General features: G+C 41.2%; 1 protein-coding gene across 11 annotated transcripts in view; it reads right to left on the bottom strand.

The window, feature by feature from the left end:
• Positions 1–333: 333 nt before the first annotated feature.
• The window catches only part of CACNA2D3 (calcium voltage-gated channel auxiliary subunit alpha2delta 3), a 960,286-nt gene continuing 939,966 nt past the window's right edge, over positions 334–20,653 (bottom strand). For 6 of the 11 annotated variants that reach the window (XM_032411506.1, XM_032411505.1, XM_032411507.1 and 3 more), the window contains 3 exons: positions 3,059–3,171; positions 2,755–2,837; positions 337–747 (listed from right to left, as the gene is read on the bottom strand). In XM_032411506.1, the coding sequence (XP_032267397.1) occupies positions 655–747; positions 2,755–2,837; positions 3,059–3,171 (289 nt within the window). In that variant the 3' untranslated portion in view covers positions 337–654. Of the gene's footprint in view, positions 748–2,754; positions 2,838–3,058; positions 3,172–20,653 lie in introns of all 11 variants that reach the window. The other 5 variants (XM_032411508.1, XM_032411512.1, XM_032411513.1 and 2 more) reach the window with 2 other exon arrangements.

Here is a 20,653-nt window from a genome sequence, read left to right as displayed (position 1 = left end):
CCTAGGATTTACGGCTTTATTTCTACTCCCAACACTCGAGTATTATAGGGGCTTGTGTTCTCATCCAAATTATGATTTCTATTGAAGCTTAGTTCAAAAAAATTCAGGGTTCTTTGTCATAAACTCTTCCCATACAGATGATATTTTGGTTTACTTCTGTAAATATTTTTATAACTGAAAGTGAAGCACCTAAACAATTGTGAAATATTTGTCTAGAATCTGCTTTAGAACGAAGTCTCTGCCAACAATTCTCCTTTCCCGGTATCTGGAATGGGTGACTTTTCCATGCAATATTCAGTCTGTAGTCTCAGCAATAAAGCAAAAACCAAAAGATGATGATTTTAATATACTTTATTTAAAAAGTACACAGTTTTAAATTGGTTTCAATGGGTTTCAAGCAGAAGGGACACTGCCCACTTGCAGTCCCATTTCTGATGAAGGGTGATTATCATGTAGCAAACTCACATTTGCATGACTGGCAAAGTAAAAAGATAACCTTTTTTGTCAACATATCTTTAAGAGTTTATATCACGCACAGTTTAAAATCATGAGATGCTGATGGTTGGACTATATTTCATGTCTCCTATGTCGCACCATATTTTGGTTCACAGTTTATCCATAATTTAGCATGCCAAGAGAACATCTCAGTCAGTGTCACCTTGAGAAGAGCATCAAGAGCAGAGGGAAGAGGATAAGGACCATCTTGGCCTGCAGACTGGGCGCACCTCCACACTCCCTTGCATTCTCCTACAGGGGAAGACCGGAGCTGTTAGAACCAGATAGATCCCAAGATGCCTTCAACTTTCCGAGCTGTATCAAGTCCCCAGACCTCCCCCTACGCCCTCCAATGTAGGAATCAAGTCTTTTGGAACCTAGATAGTGCAAGGAAATGGACTTGTCTAAATTTCATCAAGTTTGTGATGAGTATCTCTGATTTCAATTGTCAGCGCATAAAATGTTACAAACTACTCTGTGCATACTATTACGCAGAACACTCAAGAGGCCAAGGGCTGTTGGTGGAGATGTCTGTTGTGATCGAATAAGAACAGCAGAATATTGGCCTTCTAATGTTTTCCTCTCAGAATGTAAGTAAAAGTTGACATCTAAGCAGTCTGATCATTGCAGAAACAGTTATAGAAGGTTTTGTGTGTGTCTTCTTTCTTTTCATTTGGGGAAAGGAGGGCTTTGTTTTATAAAAATGAAATCATATTATGTAATCCTTTCTGCAGTGCACTTTTTATCCACTGGTTGATGGAGATTCTTCCAGCTCCATTTTTCTAGCTCTACTGTATTATCTCCCACTCCCCCTGCTTGCATTCCCTCTCTCACTGTGTCTCTCTCTGTCAAATAAATAAAATCTTTAATAAATAAATAAATAAATAAAATTATCTTTTTCCATAAAAAAATTTATAATTTTTATATAAAGAAATTCTGTTTTTCTTCCACAGCTGTCTGGTCTTGATAGAAAGATTTCTCCAATCCCTAAAATTTCTTGTGAGACTATTATTTTACCATTTAAATCTAATCTATATTTTCCCCTTTGATTTGAAACTTTGTCATATCTAAGAATTGCTATGCTGTCCTACTGACCTCATCTTACTAGATCTAGAAACTTACAGAAAGAAATACTAATTTTTTGAATGTTGATCTTATATCTATTTACCAAAGTAAATTATCTTATTAACTCCAGAAGATTTTTACTCTAGTGACTTTAGTTGTCTACATAGGCATTCTGGTTTTAATTGAAGCGATTTTAGTGTTTGGGGACTATTACTTGTATTTGAATTTTACACAAAGATTTTTTTATTTGAATTTTATCGTTGAATTTGAGCAAAGATCTTTCCAGCATATATTTGCATAATATGTTGCTACTGAACACTCTTTTGAATATAGAAGCAAACATTCTCGATAAATTCCAAGTTCTTATTGGTACCCTAGTGACTTTAACATCTTCTCTAGGACTTGGAGAGTTTAAGATTAAATTTATTTGCTATTTAAAGGTGGGATTTAAAGTCAGTCAGTTGGCTTTGGTGGCGTTTTTAAAAATAGAGATCTTCCCAGGCTCTCCATAATAATAACTGGTCTAGACAAGCTTTGCATTTTTTGAAGTGGTGTGGAGTTAATTTTTAAATTTCTGTTATTTTTGCTAGACTAAAAAGGTTTTTTTGCCTATGGTACTTTGGGGGTATTCACCTTTCTCAGTGCTAAGTTTAATTTTTTTTTCGGATCCTCACTTCTGGTGTAAATGGAGCGCCTTTATAGTTTCGCCTTCAGGTGGTGAGGGGGTTTGGAAGCTTATCATTCCACCTGCATAAACCGTGACTCTGGATCTGACACCAGTATTGCCACTTCTGCTTTCCATGGACTTCTTGCAAATAAAAGGCTGTTGAAAAGTCAGCAGGGGAACGTGATTTGAACTACAATTTGAAATAAGTAAACCAAGATGGTCAGAGCCACAGTGTATGTAATAGCATAAAGTAATTACACTGCAGCACGGCCATAATAGGGAAGGAAGAGAGTAAAGAAGCTTTAAACTATATACAGAGATAGAATAAGACCGTGAAGCACAGACAGAACGTGAAGGTGTCGAGGGGCTAAAGTAGAGTGCCGCTAGCCTTCCACTGCTTCCACTGATCTGCCTGCAAGGGATTGTTTCCTCACCAGTAAACTTCTTTGCTACAGTTCTTTGACCATTATGAGACTCTCACGGTGAATCTGGTGGAAAAAGAGAACAAGAAGGGTTCGCAGACTTACCTCAGGATGGAAGCCATGACAAGACTCCGGACGCCTTCTGATCTTCTGGGCCTTTAAACGTTCACACTTAAGGGATTCATTATGTTGACTGTAGTTAAGGCATATCGCCCAGATGTCACTTTCCCTTACTCTGCATGTTGGAGGTCAAACCTTGGCACTGAACTCCCTTTAAATACTTTTCTCTCTCCAGTTGTGGAAAGGCTGTCGTTTCCCCCTCTCTAGTATTTCTCCCCTAGGTTTCCTTACTGTCCATCCCCCTCACCGGCTTCAGCAGCAGTGGCTGGACCCACGCACGAAAGGATATACCTGATTTCAATGGGTGCCATGGTGATGGGGGTCACAGACTCACACAGGCAGCTGCTGTCCACCACCACCATGAACAGATTGCTGCTTGGAATTTGCTGGATGACAAAGGACCTGTTGGAACATGAAGCACAGAGACAGTGAGTGGTTGTTTACCATCTGTCAAGTCAAGAATCCTGAGGAAAACTTCTCCCCTGGGGAGTTAACTCCTCTAATATTTTGGAAAACAGTTCTCAGAGACTGCCTTACTACTGAACTTGCCTCCTCCGTGAGGCTCTTCAATTTTAAATACCAAGCTTCACTAAAAAGACAACAGTTAAAACCTATGCCTGCAGCTACACATAGCTCCTAAAACTCACCTTGGGAAGACTGGAATGTCACGTGCACAAAACAGGAGAGTCAGGTTGGCTAAATCAACCCAATTTCCAAGGTGATGGGGTCAGGCTTTTCCAAGCCTTGCTTCCTTCTCCCAGATTACATTCAATGTTTTTTGTCTCTCTCTCTTCCCAGAATGATGAAGTGAATTTCCTAGACCCTTGCCTGGACCGCTTCGCACAATTTCTGCCCGTAATAGAGGTACAATGTTTGCATGAGACTAATGCGGGTCGTTTGGGAGTTCCACAGTGTTGAGGCCGTGCATGCTAGCGCTCAGGCTATGCGGCCGCGCTGACATCCGGGTCCAACAGGACAGCTAGTCCAACGGAAAGTAAGCCTATTGGCACCTGCTCGCTCATCACCCGACACAGTGAAATGACAAAGTAACACCACTGTCAAAACACTCTTGGAGCAAGAAATACCACTGGTTCTTTGGAGGAACAAATTAGAGAACAAAATCCCATATTCTTCCAGTTGCTTAGCCCCAAGTCTAGAATCCCTGTCATATAATATAATTTTTCATGATATTTCACTAAATTCTGTTCAGTCAGATGAGGTAGACTGTAACTTAACAAAGCGGTCAATTTCTCTGTAAGTTTTACCTTCATTCATCTTTCTCTCAACAAATTTGTTCTATTCTCTGAAGTGGATCACCACAACTTACTGAAGTCATGCAATGAAGAAGAATCCTTCTGTTTTGTGGGAAATTATAAAGAGGAGAAAGGACGACCTTTTTATTTTTACCTTTTAACGCCTCTTATGTTGAATTATCCAAAAATGGCTCAAAGATTATAACACAACTTGTTTCTTGTCTACAAATGCTGGATGCCTATTCATCTAATATTCTGCAATTATGTTTGTGTGTGTGTGTTTTTTTTTTTTTAATCCATAGCAGGGAACAGGCATGCCTTTGCTCAGAGATGCTTCCTTAATGCCATCCATACTCTGGAACATGGACTCCGCCCTCCCACCCTTCTCCATAACTCTACTTGGCTTGAGGAAAAAAATTCAACCTTGCTGTCTCACTTAGACTTTAAAATTGTTGGCTTTACCCTCCCCCTTTTAGCACTAGGTACCTTCTCTCCTCTGCAAAGACACTGCTCTAGTAGGGGGCCTCTTTGAATGGGTGATGCCTATCAGAATGAAAATAACCTACCTTAGATGGTGCTCATCAGAGAACCAATGATTTCCACGGTGAAGGCAGGTTAACAGAGTCTCAAAGACAAATGCGAAACCAAGATCATACAACTCTTTAAAGAACAAATGATTGACTAGAATATTAAGCCAAATGAATCTACCAGATGGCCAAAAAAAGGAACAAGAGATGAAAATATGAAATAGAAGCTCCAAAGGGAGAGAGGATATTTTCCAATTGAAGAAAAATTTGACTTTTTTTTTTCACTAAAAGGGTCCATTCATGCACGAGTGAAACTTCAGATCATCAAAGATGCAGACCAATCCTGAAAGTGTCTCTAGAAACAAATTACTTAAAGAAGAATGAGAACGACACAAACTTCTCAATGGGGGACTTAAGATGAAGAAAACAGAGCAACATTTTTAAAGGTCTGAGGGAATGGAAAAAAGGAAATAATAAAAGGTATGTCAGAATCCAGAGGAAAATAGATTCTAACTAACTGGAGATGTAGGTAGAAATTTGTGTTTTAAAATTTAGGGATAATTACTGAAAATAAACCGAAGGATGAAAATCTGATTAATCTAAGAGAGCATGGTAAACAACACACAGGTGCGTGTGAGCACACACACATGACTACTGGTATAATATAAAATTATTATCAATCATAATTAATGTCTGTTGGTTAGATTCACATATTAAAAGGCAGAGACTCAAAAAATTAATTTTAAAAAAAGGCAGAGATTCTTAAATTGGGTTTATGAAAACACCAGCATTATGCTGTTTGCAAGGAGACACTCCTAAAACAGAATGGCAGGAGAGGACAAAAAGACACCAGGAAAATGCTAAAGACAAAAGAGAGAGACAGGTTTAGTAGTATTCTTCTACAAATATTCACAGGGAAAATCATTAAAATGTAATAAAGAAAACAGTTTGTACTGAAAAATAGTATAGTAGTATAACAAGCTATGATATGAACCTTTATGATCAGAGTGTATAAACTCATAGAAATGCCACACGTGATTAACACATGATTTATTTAAAAATGGAGTGAAAATTCCTCATATCTAAACAATAGAGAATATAAGCTATTTTCAAACAGAGGGAACTGCAACACATTCCAAAGAGCAGAAAGCATCAATGACATGTTCTTTTAGGGTAGGGTACAATTAGAAATTAATAGCAAAAAATATATGAACAGTGGAAATTAAAAATTAAAAAAAAAAAAAACACATTCAAGTAATCCTTGACAATTTAAGAACAGCCCAGACTCAAATCTGTGCAGTATGACCTTAAATATGTTTATTGGGGAAAAACAGTTTGCCAATAAATGAACTAAGTTTTTGGATGGAGACGCTGGAAAAAATAAGAACACACGCCTGCACCTGTGCCCCTACCCTTGGTCTTCCCTATGGTACCCTGGGTTGAGTACTGATCGCTCTCTCCACCCTCTCTCAGGCTTCCAACGATGGGGCTGATGGAAGGGACGGGAGATGACCATTGATTGCATAGTTCCCCTCAGTTCACAAACATGCTGTCACATCTCCCACCTTGGGAAAAAGAAAACTCTCCCTCGACCTCACCTCCAGCTAGTGCCCTATTTCTCTGTCTTCTTTCATAGCATGAATCCTAAAAAGAATTCTCTACAGTCTGTCCACTTCCCCACACCCCTCCTTTCACAAACCCACCACAATTCTTCTGTATTCCTTTCCACTTCGCTGAATCAGTCCTGTCAAGGACCCAGTGACCTGACTACCTTTCTTCTAGCCTGGGCCTCTGCTCTGTCCTTACTTGCTTCCTGTCCACCCTTCACCCCAGACTGCCGTTTCCATGGGACGAAGGCTGCATCTGTCTGCCCCAGTAATCTGTTACAACACCAGCACCTAGAGCTGTGCCTGGGACTGAGCAGATTCTCTGCAAATATTTGTTGACTCAGTGACGAAAGGAATTTATAAAGATAAAAGCAGAAGAATAAATGCAAATAAAACTGTGAAGATAATTGAAAGAACCAAGCTCTGGTTTAAAAGAACATTGACATAAATCAGCCTTCGGCACAAAAGAAAGAAGTTACAAAGTCACATTAAAACCCAAAAGATCCAGAGGCATTTAAGCATTTTAAGTGACTATTATGTATACCATGGCAAACAATTTGAAAAGTTAGAGCAAACACACCTTTGGGGATAAAGTATAAATTATCAACATTTGGCCAAGCTGTAAAAACACAAGGAGAGCAATTGCTGTGAAAAAAAACCTGAAATGCTCATTGAGAATCTATCCGCAAGTGAATACGACCAAGTCACCCAAAGAACAGATATCAGTGTGTTCATTGAAAACCCATGTGAACCCACTGACCAACTACTAGAATAAAAGAAGTCAGCAAGCTGACCAGTTACATAATCAGCATATCAAACCACAGCCTCTCCCTGGACACAGGCAATAACCAATGAAAAAAAATATTTATGAAATAAAGAACCATTGAGAGTATCAATAATGACTATGAAATGCCTAAGAATAAATCTTTTTTTTTTTTAAGATTTTATTTATTTTTTGACAGAGAGAGACACAGCGAGAGAGGGAACACAAGCAGGGGGAGTGGGAGAGGGAGAAGCAGGCTTCCCTAGGAGCAGGGAGCCCGATGCGGGGCTCGATCCCAGGACTCTGGGACCATGACCTGAGCTGAAGGCAGATGCTTAACGACTGAGCCACCCAGGCGCCCCAAATAAATCTAGTAAAAGACTTCTTTATGAAGAAAATGACCAAACTTTACTGAACATAAAAAGACAAACTAAGAATTGGGGGGGAGTACAATGGTGGTAGAAAGGAGCACTTATATACGAAAGATGTCATTTCTCTTTCAATGGACTGTTTAATTCAAGCAAAGGAATTCAAAGGGATTCTTATTGGGATTTTTGATGGAATTTGAGGTATTGATCCTAAGATTCATTCAGAAGAGTAAATATAAAGAATAGTCTGGACAATTGCATAAACTTGAGTTTTAGGTAAAGGGAAGCAAAACCAAGGCATGTGCCCTCACCTGTACCAAAATCCCCAAGAGGACTTATAGAAGAGGAAACATGGATGGACACATGACACATTAAAAGGAGTTCAATCTCACTAAAAGTTAGAGAAAATATACATTAAAATGAGAATAAAGTAATGAAATGCACCTTTTAGTAGCAGATTGGCCAAAATTTAATCTATGCTAACATCAAATGATGGCATCTGAAGAAGTGAACATCATTCTACACTGCTGGTGGGAAAATGAATAAAACCACGATGAGAACAATCTGTTATTATTACAGTGGAAATCATAGCGATCCTATTTTTTCAGTAGTTTTACTTCTCAGTAAGATACACTGCTGCTCAGGAACCTTAGAAGTCATGTGTAATGATGCTCTTGGTAACATTGTTCATTGAGAAGGGAGGAAAAAGGAAACCCACCTCAAAGTCCATCAACAGAGGAAGGATTAAGTAAGCAACAGTGTGTCCATTCTGTGGTCTACTTGGCACCAGATGAAAGGGGGAAGGAGACTGTTTATTGCTGTGAAAGAATACCCCAGGGATCCCTGGGTGGCTCAGTCAGTTAAGCGTCTGCCTTTGGCTCGGGTCATGATCCCAGGGTCCCGGGATCGAGTCCCGCATTGGGCTCAGTGGGGAGTCTGCTTCTCCATCTGCCCCTCCCCTCGTGCTCTCTCTCTCAAATAAATAAATTAACAAATAATTAAAAAAAAAAGAAAGAATACCCCAAACACAGTAAGTGGGAAAACAATGTTGCAAAACTATAATAAAGTATGAATATTTAAGAATATTTAGAAATATTCATCGAAGAATATTTAATTCTGCTACGGAGAACAAGAAAAATAAGTGGGATGGATAAGGTGTATCAGATGTGTTAGGGATAGCAAATCAGTAAGCAATCCATGCATGACTCATGTTAGTCACAGTAAGAATAAGTGGACTAAACAAGTAGGACCACATGTGAGTTGAAAGCGACAAAAAACAGAACGTATGAAGGGTCTTCTTAGCAATAAGAAGAAATGAAAGTACCAAATGAAATGAAATATTTATAAGGCAAAAGACTATGTCATCTCCAGATTGAGAGCTCTCACTTACATCATCCTTAAATCAACCCACTGGCAACTCCTATTCTCTGCCTGAGACACGCAGAAAACGTCATGGCTGCCCAGCAGGTGGGAGGCAAGCTACAAACTTGCTCTCTCGCCCGTGAAGCAAGCAGGTATTGGCCCAAGGCACCTTCTGTCTGCTAAGCCCCCAAGCTCACCCTCAAGTCTGTTCCTTCTACCATGTCATCCGGAGGAAAGACAGCCAGGGAGCAGACCAGGGGAGGGGAAGAAGGGAGGAAACTGACTGGGGGAGGAGGGGTGATTGTCAAAAGAAATGAAGTGAATCCATAACATTGAAGTTCTTTAGAAGGAGAACATGTTCCAGTATTCTTCAAACATTTATAAAATGGGGTGTGATGCTAAGGGCCGAGTACTGACTTTCTCCTTCTGCAAAAGAGAAAACTGGGACTCAGAGAGGGTAAGCAAACTCATATACAAGCTATATGGATGGGACAACGCTTGTGCCCATTTTAGAGATGGGGGAACAAGAGGCTGGGTGACTTCCTGGAGTAACAGGGGCAGATGGCAAGCCTCTGAGGCCCAGCCCCTTTTGGGTCTATCACGGGGGGCAGCAGACGTGCTGTCTTGTATGGGAATTATTAGTGCTCAAGTTCCTTGAGGGCAGACCCAGAGTGATTCCTCGCTTAAGGACAAGGGCAAGATATTATTTTTAACACATTTCTTCTCTTAGTAGAAGGCTCCCCAAGTGTTCTCAAGGAAGCCCCCCAGCAAACTTCTCTTTTCCCCCCAAATCCTAGGAGATGAAAAGCCTTGCACGCAGCTATCCTGAAACAGAGGAAAACAACCCCCTACAAAGGATTTGCCAGCGGAAAGATTAACTGCTTTTCCATATTTTAAAGACTTACTGTCTGCTTATTAACATGGTGCTTCGGAGGGGTCTGGGCAATGTTAGCTGTACATTTATGTGCACAACGTGTATTTATGGCCCAGGGTGCAGGGTTGAACTTCATAAAACACACCTCCATCCAGCTGGGCCCAGCAGCCAGACTGACATCATTGTACAGAGGAACCAGGGCCTGGGTTTGCCTGGGGGCCAAAAAAGGCAGCAGGGAAATGCCTCAACACAGAATCCCAGCGGCGGTTTCTAAGTGGGGATAGGTCAAAATGCGTGAAATAAATTAGGTCCTCCAGGGAAAGAGGAGGGAAGAGGGAGGCAATTTTGATGTGTCCATTGCCGGAACTGAAATAACCCAGTCCTCCCTTTTCTACTGGATCTAGACTGAGAAAGCCAAGGAGCGGGGGGGGGGGGGGCATGATGTGATTTCAAGACAGCCTCCCCTGACAAGAGAGACTATTAGCTGCACGCTCGCTATCCACGAAGAGGGGCTTTGCTGACCAGACGAGGGAAACGATCATGCCGCTTCCTGGACAAACACGCGTGATGGGGAGGACTCAGGGATAAGATACCCAGAGGTCCCGCGATGAACATTTGGAGAACTTGGTTGGCTTGTCTTTTATTAATTGGGTACAAAACGGTGGCTTGACAAATAATCGGGGCAGGATGGACTCTAAAAAACACTTTGAAGTCTTCCACACTTTATAGATTTTTGCCATTTATAAAATTCCCAGACTTCATCCTAACATAAAATAAAAGACAATGAGTAAGTCACAGGGGATTTGAATTCAGCATGGATCCTGTCCTTTGTAGTACTATTCTCCAGCGGGGCTGGGTATGGAACTGTGGCTCTCCAGTGGGATCTTACTCTCTTTAGGGGTAGGAAGATGCCTGTCCTCCCCCACCATGCCTCCAAATGCCCTACACTGACCCAGGCCCATAACTTGGGGGGAGCAAACATTTGGTGACTATTTAAATTCAAACTAGAAATTAAGTATTGACAATGTGTTCTAACATAACTCCTCAGCCATACTACCAGACGGCATGAGGGAGATGCAGAGGAGTTCTAGCACCTACTCATGCTCAGCCCAAAGAAGGTAAAAGAATAAATAGCGGTGCCTCATCTGCTCAACCCCCAAAAAGTGTCAGGGCTTAATAGAAACATGAAACAATTCCTTCCCTCCTTCCTTTCTTGACTGTTTTCCAGCTACTATGTGGAGTTCCTGCTTCCTCATCTCTAAGTGATATCTTGTATGGATTCCGTAACTTTCTGACAACTCTAGTAAAATCAGGCCAGGCTAGTTGGCCACTCTGATTTCACAATTAGTTCAAAGCTCTACATTATTCTTCCTTCAAGCTTCTAGGTTCTAGCCTCTTCAGCAGTTACCAGGCTGCCTGTCTCACCGTGGCTTGTCTTCTGGTGCCTTCTGTGCTGCCCAGCATCCATATGCTGGCTCTCTTGTGAGGTTCTGATGGATTCTTCAGAGGACCCCCAGCTCTTCAACGTGTCCCAACGGGGCCACCCCCACAGCAACTACTGCAAACTTCTTGCCCTTGTGGGGACCTCATCCAGACAGCAGCCATCTTGTTGGGTTTAAGCAAGATGAGCGCTATCTTCCACACTGCCCACCTGGCCCTTGGGGAACACAGATCTTTGCTGACCCACACACAGGCCACTTTTGTGCTGTCCCTTCTCCAACCTTCGCTCTTTCCCTCCAGGTCTCTTTGCCCTATTCAGACAGGCACACGGACATATTAGTACATCTGTTGCCTAGCAGACATTTGACCAGTGCTGGACTTGTCCTTCTTCAGGCACCCCCAAAATATAGAAGAGTCTCCTGGAGCATTCCTCCACTGCCCATCTGGCTCCCAGCAGGAAACAGTGCCCCCTGGAGGGAAGAACTTCTTTCCAGGAACCTCAATCTCTTTCCTGTTGGGGCCCTCATCGATGTTCACATGGCAGACAAAAGGTGGGCCAGTTGTCTATCCTCAAGTAGGTTTGGGGGTGGGGAGTGGGGGGAGGATTTCCGACTCTAGTGCCGGCTCAAAGGGTGTTCCCTTTAGAACCTGTGGTGCCCAGCGCCACTCTGTCCTCACCTCAACCCCAGACTACAAGGAAACCCCCACTTGACATCCTGTTCGCATCCTCCCATAAGTGTATCCATGTGCGGCACCCTGTATGGAGCTGGAAAAGAACCAGTGCTGTGGGGTGTGTTCTGTAGGTGCCTAAAAGACATTTCACAAAAATCTTATTCTGGAAAACAATCCTTAAGAGAACAGAAATAGGCACTTGATTGTGAACCAAATTTAGCATCAAGTTCAGGATAAACGGCTTGGAGCTGTCTAATTAGAGTCGGAAGAAGGCATAAGGGCACACTGTCCCCTCCACTATTCATCCTTGTTCTGACAGTGCCAGCCCATGCAATTAAACCAGAGACAAGAGGGATGATTAAACATTGGAACAAGGGGAGTATTCACAGGTACCTAAAAGTTGCCCCTGCCCCCAATCCCAATAATTAATGTTCCCGTTTCCCCGGATCTCTTAATAGTACCAATGTGTATCGATCGCACAAGCCAGAGATCTTGCTGTGATTCTCAGAGCAGTTGTCTTTGAAGGTCGCCATGTGCTGATTTGGCCATCTTGTTGATACCTCTCGAGCCCAGCCTCCCATCTGCCATGGCTCAGGGCCAGCCTTATGGGCGAGCACCAGTGTAGTCATCAGGGACCTATGCTCAGAAGGGCTTATCACTGAGAGTTTACTACTCTGCAGTACTGTCTTGAAATTTTAAATTTTATCTTTAAATTTGCATTCTTTAACTATTTCTCCGAGTAGGGCATGGCACCTCCGTCTAGTGATTAATGGAAGGGAACACCCAGCAGCCAGCAGGCTGCTCACCCTGGAGTCATGGGAGCAGGACCTGGGGGTGCCTCTGGGTGTCTGCACTTACCCGGTCAGAGACCCTGTGTCTGAGGGAGCACAAGATTAAATAGCAAATAAAAAGTAGCAGGACAGGTCAAGAGAGACCACAGAAAGAAGGAAAATGTTTTACCATTTAGGTACCTTGAATGACACTTTTCTCCTGCTTTTTGAAGAAGCAGCCCACATTTTCATTTTGTAGTGGACCCTGCAAATTATGCAGCTGGCCCTCCCAACCTGTCTCATTTTTAGCACACCTTCCCTGCCGTAAGCCCCTCTCCATTCTTGAGGTGGCATAGTACTTCCCAAACGCAAGGCTGACCACTCCATCCCCCTCTTTATACCCTTCCATGGCTCCCTTAGGATCTACCCAATGGTGTGCAGCTGGCTCTCTCTCCAGCCTGATGTGTTCAACTGCCGCAACCCTTAGGCCACCTTCCTTCCCACCACCCAGCCATGCTCACTGCCATGGGCCTGAGTACATCATGCTTCTTCTCCCTCAGTGCTGAGACCCAGAGAGAGCTCATTAGAATCACCCAGGGAGCTTCTTGTTTTGTTTCTTTTTCAACTGATGTCTGGGCCACACATAAAACAAATTATATTAGAATCCTGGATGTAGGGCCAAGGCATGTGTATTTTTTTAAGCTACTCAAGTGACTCCACTGTGCTGCCAAGGCTGAGACCCTACTGATCAAAAGGAGTGCTCCTCAAACCTATGCTTACAGATGACCTGAGGATCTTGTTGAAATGCAGATTCTGTTCAGTGGCTCTAGAGTGGGGTCAATGATTCTGCCTTTCTCATCTGCTCCCAGGTAGTGCTGATGCTGCTGGCTCAGGGACCAGCAAGGCTCTGAGTGTTGCAGCCACCTCGTCCCCACCCTTAGAGAACATCATCTGAGTTCTAAAAGACCTACTGAATGTTGCCTTCTCCATAGAGAGCTGTCTCTCTTAGGGAAGCATGTACCCCATGTTCCCATGACATACTGTAGGCAACTGCACCATCCATGTAAGCACATACACTTCTATATGTACGTGGAACGAGATGCTCAGAGCCATGTTACTACCCTTGTACCACTAACTGGAAAAAGATGGAAGGATAGACACTTGCCCCTAGACAACATTTGGAATGGTCTGAAAACTGTAAGCTATGGAACCTGTAGAAAGTTCTCTCTTGGTAACCCAGGGAAATACATGGAAGTTAGCCTCTAGAGCGGCTAAAACTGAGGTTCAAGAGGCCCCTCTGGGTGTCTAATAGGATGCAGAGGACACACACATTAAGAAGCTATGAATAAACAAAGAAAAAAAATGTTTTCCAATAGGAGCTCAAATCAAAAGTCACAAAGGCAGATGTTTCAAATTTTAGGAGTTGATTGGCCACCTAGTTGTTGCTTCCCCACAGGTCCCTATAAGCTATAGAATAAGCCATTCTAGGGTTGGTGGCAGGAGGGACAGATTTACTCAATAATACAATACCATGAGTAAGCCAGCTAGTGTCTCTTCCTTTCTTCTTTTCCTTCCTTCTCCCCCCCCCCCCCACCAAGTTCCTTCCCTTTCTTATCCCCTTCCTTCATCCCTCTAGATAACCAGACAGGGAGCTATCTTATTTTTTAATACTGGTGGTTTTGTCTCCTGTTAGACTTCCGAGAACAAGACACAGACCTTTATTTTGTTTTCTATGCACTGGCTCAGTACTAAAGCTCACTGAGTAATGATGAAAAAAATAGCCAAAGATAAAAAAATATATAATTCAAAGTAGCACAAGTTCCCTGGCAAATGAGTTGTACAGAATATAATACAAGGTTTCAGCAGCCCAGAATGGCTAATTCTAAGGACTCCACAAGATCCTTGCTTCTGGTTGATTTCAGAAAAAAGAGGGCCCTGCCCAAGTGCTCTAAAGCAGTTTTCTTTGATATCTAATCTCTCTTCTTTTGATACCAATATCCTACTCTGTTCAGGAATCCACCCTTCCTCCAGGCAGCCCAGCTGCTTCTGAAGAGCTAGCCCTGCCCAGGCATGTTACCTGAGTCTAAGCTGATGGGTACAATTCCTTCCCCTGAAGAAATTGACTGGTTCAGAGATGGGCATTGGACCTAAGTTATTCTAGTCAGACTGAAACCCAGAACTCTTATCTCTACTCCCAACACTGGAGAACAAGGAAGCTTTCAGCCTTAGGGGCCACTGGTAGCTTTCCTGTGCTCATGAATGGAAGTGTCTACTGGAAAATGCAAAGAGAAAACCTAAGTCTTGGTGACAAGCCTTTGGGAAACTGGAGTAAGACTTACCTGAAGCCTGCCTCTCAACTTTTCACTTTATTGTTTAAGCGTGCTTGAGTGGAGCTTTCTTTAATTTATAATGAAAGAATATTAGGTGATGCGCGCCTAAATTCCTTGTGATGGTCAACATGTTGCCTGGTCGAACTGTAGCTGGAAAACTTTGGCTTTAGGGAGCTGAGCCCAGAAGCCATCAGCTTGGTTCCCACCAAGTGTACCTCGGATGGCCTGCCAGGAACCAGACTGGGGTAGGCTTCTCCTGCTCCATTCCACTAGTGTAAGAAATGTGCTATGTTTTCACAGTTAAGAGCTGAGATTAGATGGAATAAGCATATTGTCTTTGTTATACTTATTCAAAAATATATACAATGGACACATTATGGCATTCCATTTGTGACTTGCTGATGAGAGAGCACACAAAAAGCCCAAGGCGTGCTTTGTCTGCAAGGCACAGTGTCCTGTGGTGGCAGTATTTATCATGTTGCTGACAGAATGAGTCAAAAAGAGCCATAACAATGCCTTCCACTCCTCAGCCCCACCAAGGATTTGTTGAGATTTTTGGTGCCGACCCAGAGCTGAAAAACAACTTCTGCAGGAAGTCCTTTGGCATTATCAACACAAAGCAGATGGCAAGGAATGGTATGCTGTGTTTGAAATATGGGTGGGAGAGCCCCATAGAATCAAAAGCAAGAGGGACCCAATTTGCTTTTCTCATTCTAGAAGTAGAGAATCTCAAAAGAGCTAACAACAAGAGCACTTTTCCAACCTTGGTATTTTTTTGTACTAGGGTCTTCAGTAAATCCTCTTAATTATGACAGGAACCATTTTCTTCTAATCCCCTAGAAGAGTAAGGAATTTATTTAATATTTTCACTGGAACTAGTAGTGTTTTTTGTTATAAATAATGAGAGTAAGAGCTAACCTCTATAGAGGGTTTGCCTTGTGCCAAGCACTTTCTCATGCAGTCCCCTTTAATCCTAACACCAGCTCAGAGAGTTACCATCTTCATTGATGCAAGCTTTGAGACGTTAAACAACTTTTCCAACTGCTAAAACCCATCAAGTATCAAAGTATCAAACCTTTGTGTTCACCATTACACTGATCACCAGCATCATCATCCTTAACTACCATCCCAGTCATCAGCATCCACCCCTTACTGAGCACCTACTATATGCAGGGAGTGAAGGTCTTTTACTGAAAACTGCACAACTCCATAAGCCAGGTGATGTTATACCTAAATTATTAAAGAGGTACTTGAGGCTTAAGGAACTTAAGTAATTTGGACCCATCTTGGCTTAAGACAGCACAGGTAATAGGTTTCAGAGCCATGGTCTGGATTTAAGCGGTCAGATTTTACAGAGTGCCATCTTACCCATCGAATAACAAAATCTCCTGAGGAGAAGTGTTGAGACAGTAGGCATGCCACAATTCACTGATAAACTGAGAGCAGAGACTCTGTCCCATTTCTTCAGGGGCCATTTGAACATTACCTTGGGCTCACAGTTATAATTTCCCATTTCCTAGCTTTATACTGTCTTCCACTATCCCCATGTGAATTGTCACATTCATTTAGCAAAATAGAGAAGCATCATAATGAACCACCAGGAGGCCTGTATAGACTCAAAAGTATAAGGAATTCACTGGGGAATTAAATATGCAATTTTAAGTGATCTGGCAAAGTCAGACTCTGACCATCAATACTTGCTTTCTAAAAGATTGGACATCTTGTATTCCTTGAAAAAAACATTTTGTCCAGCATACAAAGTTAAGGGCAAGAAAAAATTAGGCTAAGTATGGTGCCACTTTTGCATAGTAAAAAAAGAGAGAGAGAGAGAGACTGGAAGGAAATATAGCACTATTTAAATATTTCTCCTTACCCCCAGTTTACAGATGAGGAAACCAGGTAACTTCCCAGAGGTTATTAGGCTAATCCAGACATGGAGCTGTGATTCATATCCAGGCCACCTAGCTTTAGAGTTTAAGTGTGTAACTTCTCTGCTTCAGTTCTAAGTGGTGAGATTGAATGTGATTTTACTTTTTTCTTCATACATTTCTCTATTGTTCAGTTTTCTACAATGAGTAGGAATTGCATTTTTTAATTAATTAATTAATTTATTTAAGAGAGAGGAAGAACACAGAAGGAGAGTGAGAGGAGGAAGCAGACTCCCTGCTGAGCAGAGAGCCTGACACGGGGCTCCATCCCAGGACCCTGAGATCACGACCTGAGCCAAAGGCAGACACCTAACCGACTGAGCCACGCAGGCATCCCAGGAATTGCATTTTAATAAGAACCAAGAACCATGGAATAATAACTTTCTATGTTTTAGACTATAGACAACACATATTTAGAAAACTAAATCTCAGTGATCAGCATTTTGCTTTATAATCTCACTTGCTAACTACTAGAAATAATAAAATCAGAGTGATATTTCTCCCAAATCATTGACTGAAAGAACGTGGAAATACTTTCTTAGTTTAGTAGTCTTGCTGTTCTCTTCCATGTGCCCAATGTGACTGTGTATCTTTAGGGTGAGTGACATCAAGGAAGCCTCTCTGAATCCCTCTATCATATCAGCTTTAAAATTGCTTGGTCTACAGGTGAAGATCAATGCATTTTCACTGATTGAAATAAAGGCTGAATCCATGTTTTTCTATTCTGACTCTAAGCTTTCCAAATTCTCTATCTTGTAGCTTTGAATCAGTGTCCCAGGGAGAGAGTCAGAGAAATTACGAAGTATGCTATATTTTCTGATCTAACTTCTGAAGCCACTGCTTCTAATAATTCCCATGCCTATTCAATAGTCTCTTATCACAAAATGGCAAGATTTTTCATTTTGAAGAGTATAAGTACTGAGGTGGAGACCTACAGCCATAGGGAAATTTCAAGAAAGACAGATGTATTCCAGAAACACTGTATGAAAAGCAATGTTCTCAATTTTAAACATTGGTGTTCACACAAATTTTTGTGATGATTGGTGATATATTCCAACACAGAGGGGGAAAAAAATTCTCCTAGAACAAAAACCAGAACTAATCTCCCATATCCACACAGAGAATAGCAATATGGAATAGAAGGGAGGAATAAAATGGAGGAGGTGGGAGATAATAGAAAGCTGATGGTTCAAAAGTCAGTGGAGTTGAATCAAGTTCCCCATGTGAAACTAAATAGGCAAACCATATATTTGTCACCTATTGTCTCCTTCCTTCTCTCAGTCTTAGTTTTCCTATCTCAGAAGTAATTTCCCTTCCCAAACTAACATTCTAAAATCACATCATTTGATACATGTCTTTCTCTGATTGAGTAAGACTGTTGAATCACAGACCTGTACCTCTGAAACAAATAATACATTATATGTTAAAAAAAAAAAAAAAGAAGATAGCAGGAAGGGAAGAATGAAGGGGGGGAATTGGAGGGGGAGACAAACCATGAGAGAGTATGGACTCTGAGAAACAAACTGAGGGTTCTAGAGGGGAGGGGGGTGGGGGGATGGGTTAGCCTGGTGATGGGTATTAAAGAGGGCACGTACTGAATGGAGCACTGGGTGTTATATGCAAACAATGAATCATGGAACACTACATCAAAAACTAATGATGTAATGTATGGTGATTAACATAATATAATAAAAAAAAGAAATATGTAGGAAGGAAATAAAGGAAAAGTGTCATGCAGAAAAAAAAATTAAAAAAAATAAAATCATATCATTGTTTCCACCTTATACAAAACTAATTTCTCCAGCCTGAGATAACAGACTTAGGTCATTTGTAACCACCATCTTCTTTCTCCTTTAGCTTCTTCCACTGCCAACTCTAAAGGGAAGCAGATTTTTCTTATAAAAAGGAAAAAGAGTTGTTTAGACTCAAAAAGTTAACATTTAAAAGTTCTCTTTAAAAAGATTTTATTTATAAGAGAGAGAGAGAGCAGAGGAAGAGGGACAAGCAGACTCAATGCTGAGTGTGGAGCCCGATGTGGGGCCCTATCCCAGGACCCCAAGATCATAACCTGAGCCAAAACCAAGAGCCAGATGCTTAACTGACTGAGCCACCCAGGCACCCCAAAATTTTAAAAATCTGAATGTTTAGTTAACCTAGGGTGACACCTGCATACCATTTTTAACTAGCATGGTCAAATTCTATAGATAACCAAGGCAGCCGTTGAGAAAGCAGTAAACACTATATCCCAGGGCTAGAGGGAAAATGAAAGAGTCACCTAAGAAAGCCTAAAACCACGGCACCAAAAGAGTAAGGTGATCCACTGGTAATGTAAATGCATAGTACAATAAAACAACATTTTCCAGAGGAAGATAACAAAACCCAGGGCTTCTATAATGCATGATCCACAATATCCAGTGTGCAAAATTTGCTATACATGTGAAGAAGCAGTAAAATGTAACAAAAAAGTCAAAAGAAAAATTAGTCACTAAATATAAACCAACATACGACACAGGTATTAGACATTGCAGACATGTAGGTAATATTTGAAGGCAGCCCATGAGAAATTGAAGAGGAAAGTTGTAAACATTACTGCAACCATTAGAAATCCAAAAAAGGTATAAATAATAAGGCAGTAGCAGGAAAACTAGAATCATAAAACAATATAAAAGAAGGTAGACTAGAAAAGAGGGGAAAAAACAAACAAACAACAAAGTACAGGAACAATCAGAAAACAACCAGGAAGATGGCATATTCTAAGCCAAACATATCAATAGCTCCACCAAAAATAAATAACCTAAATAAAAAGCTTCTGTGTAGTGAAGGAAACAATCAACAAAACTAAAAGGCAACCTATGGAATGGGAGGAGATATTTGCAAATGACAGATATGATAAAGGGTTAATATCTAAAATATATAAAGAAATAATAAAATGCAACACCCCAAAAATGAATTATCCAATCAAAAATGGGCAGAAGACATGAACAGATATTTCTTTGAAGAAGACATACGGATGGCTAGCAGACACATGAAAAGATGCTCAACATCACTCATCATCAGGGAAATGCAAATCAAAACCACAATGAGGTATCACCTCACACCTGGTAGAATGGCTAAAATAACACAAGAAACAACAAGTGTTGACAAGGATGTGGAGAAAAAGGAACCTTTATGCACTGTTGGTGGGAATGCAAACTGGTGCAGCCACTGTGGGGAAACAGTATGGAGGTTCCTCAAAAAGATTAAAAAAACACAACCTTATGATCCAGCAATTGCACTACTGGGTATTTACCCAACGAATACAAGAATACTAATCGAAAGGAATACATGCACCCTATGTTTATAGTAGCATTATTTACAACGGCCAAGATATGGAAGCAGCCCAAGTGTCCAACAACTGATGAATGGATAAAGAAGATATAGTATTTACATACAATGGAATATTACCCAGCCATAAAAAAGAATGAAATCTTGCCATTTGCAATGACATGGATGGAGCTAGAGTATAATGCTAAGTGAAATCAGTCAGAGAAAGACAAATATATGATTTCACTCATGTAGAATTTAAGAAACAAAACAATCATGGGGGAAAAAAAGAGAGAGGCAAACCAAGAAACAGACTTTCAACTCTAGAGAACAAACTGATGGTTACCAGAGGGGAGGTGGGGGGATGGGTTAAACTGGTGATGGGGATTAAGGAGTGCACTTGTCGTGATGAGCACAAGGTGATGTGTGTTAACTGTTGAACCATCATATTGTACACCTGAAACTAAGAAAACACTGTATGTTAACTAACTGGAATTAAAATAAAAACTTTAACTAACTAAATAAATAACTGAAACACACCAGTTAAAAAATAGAGACTGACATACTGGATAAAAATGTAGGATCCAACTATATCCTGTCTACAAGAAACTCACTTTAATTATAAACACACAGATAAACTCAAAGTGAATAGATTTAAAAAGATATACCATGAAACTACCAAAGAAA

Source organism: Phoca vitulina, unplaced genomic scaffold (assembly GCF_004348235.1).
Source record: "Phoca vitulina isolate PV1807 unplaced genomic scaffold, GSC_HSeal_1.0 scaffold13, whole genome shotgun sequence".
NCBI classification, from domain to species: Eukaryota; Metazoa; Chordata; class Mammalia; order Carnivora; family Phocidae; genus Phoca; species Phoca vitulina.
Note: the sequence above shows the minus strand (reverse complement) of the source record. Positions and strands in the feature narration are given on the sequence as shown.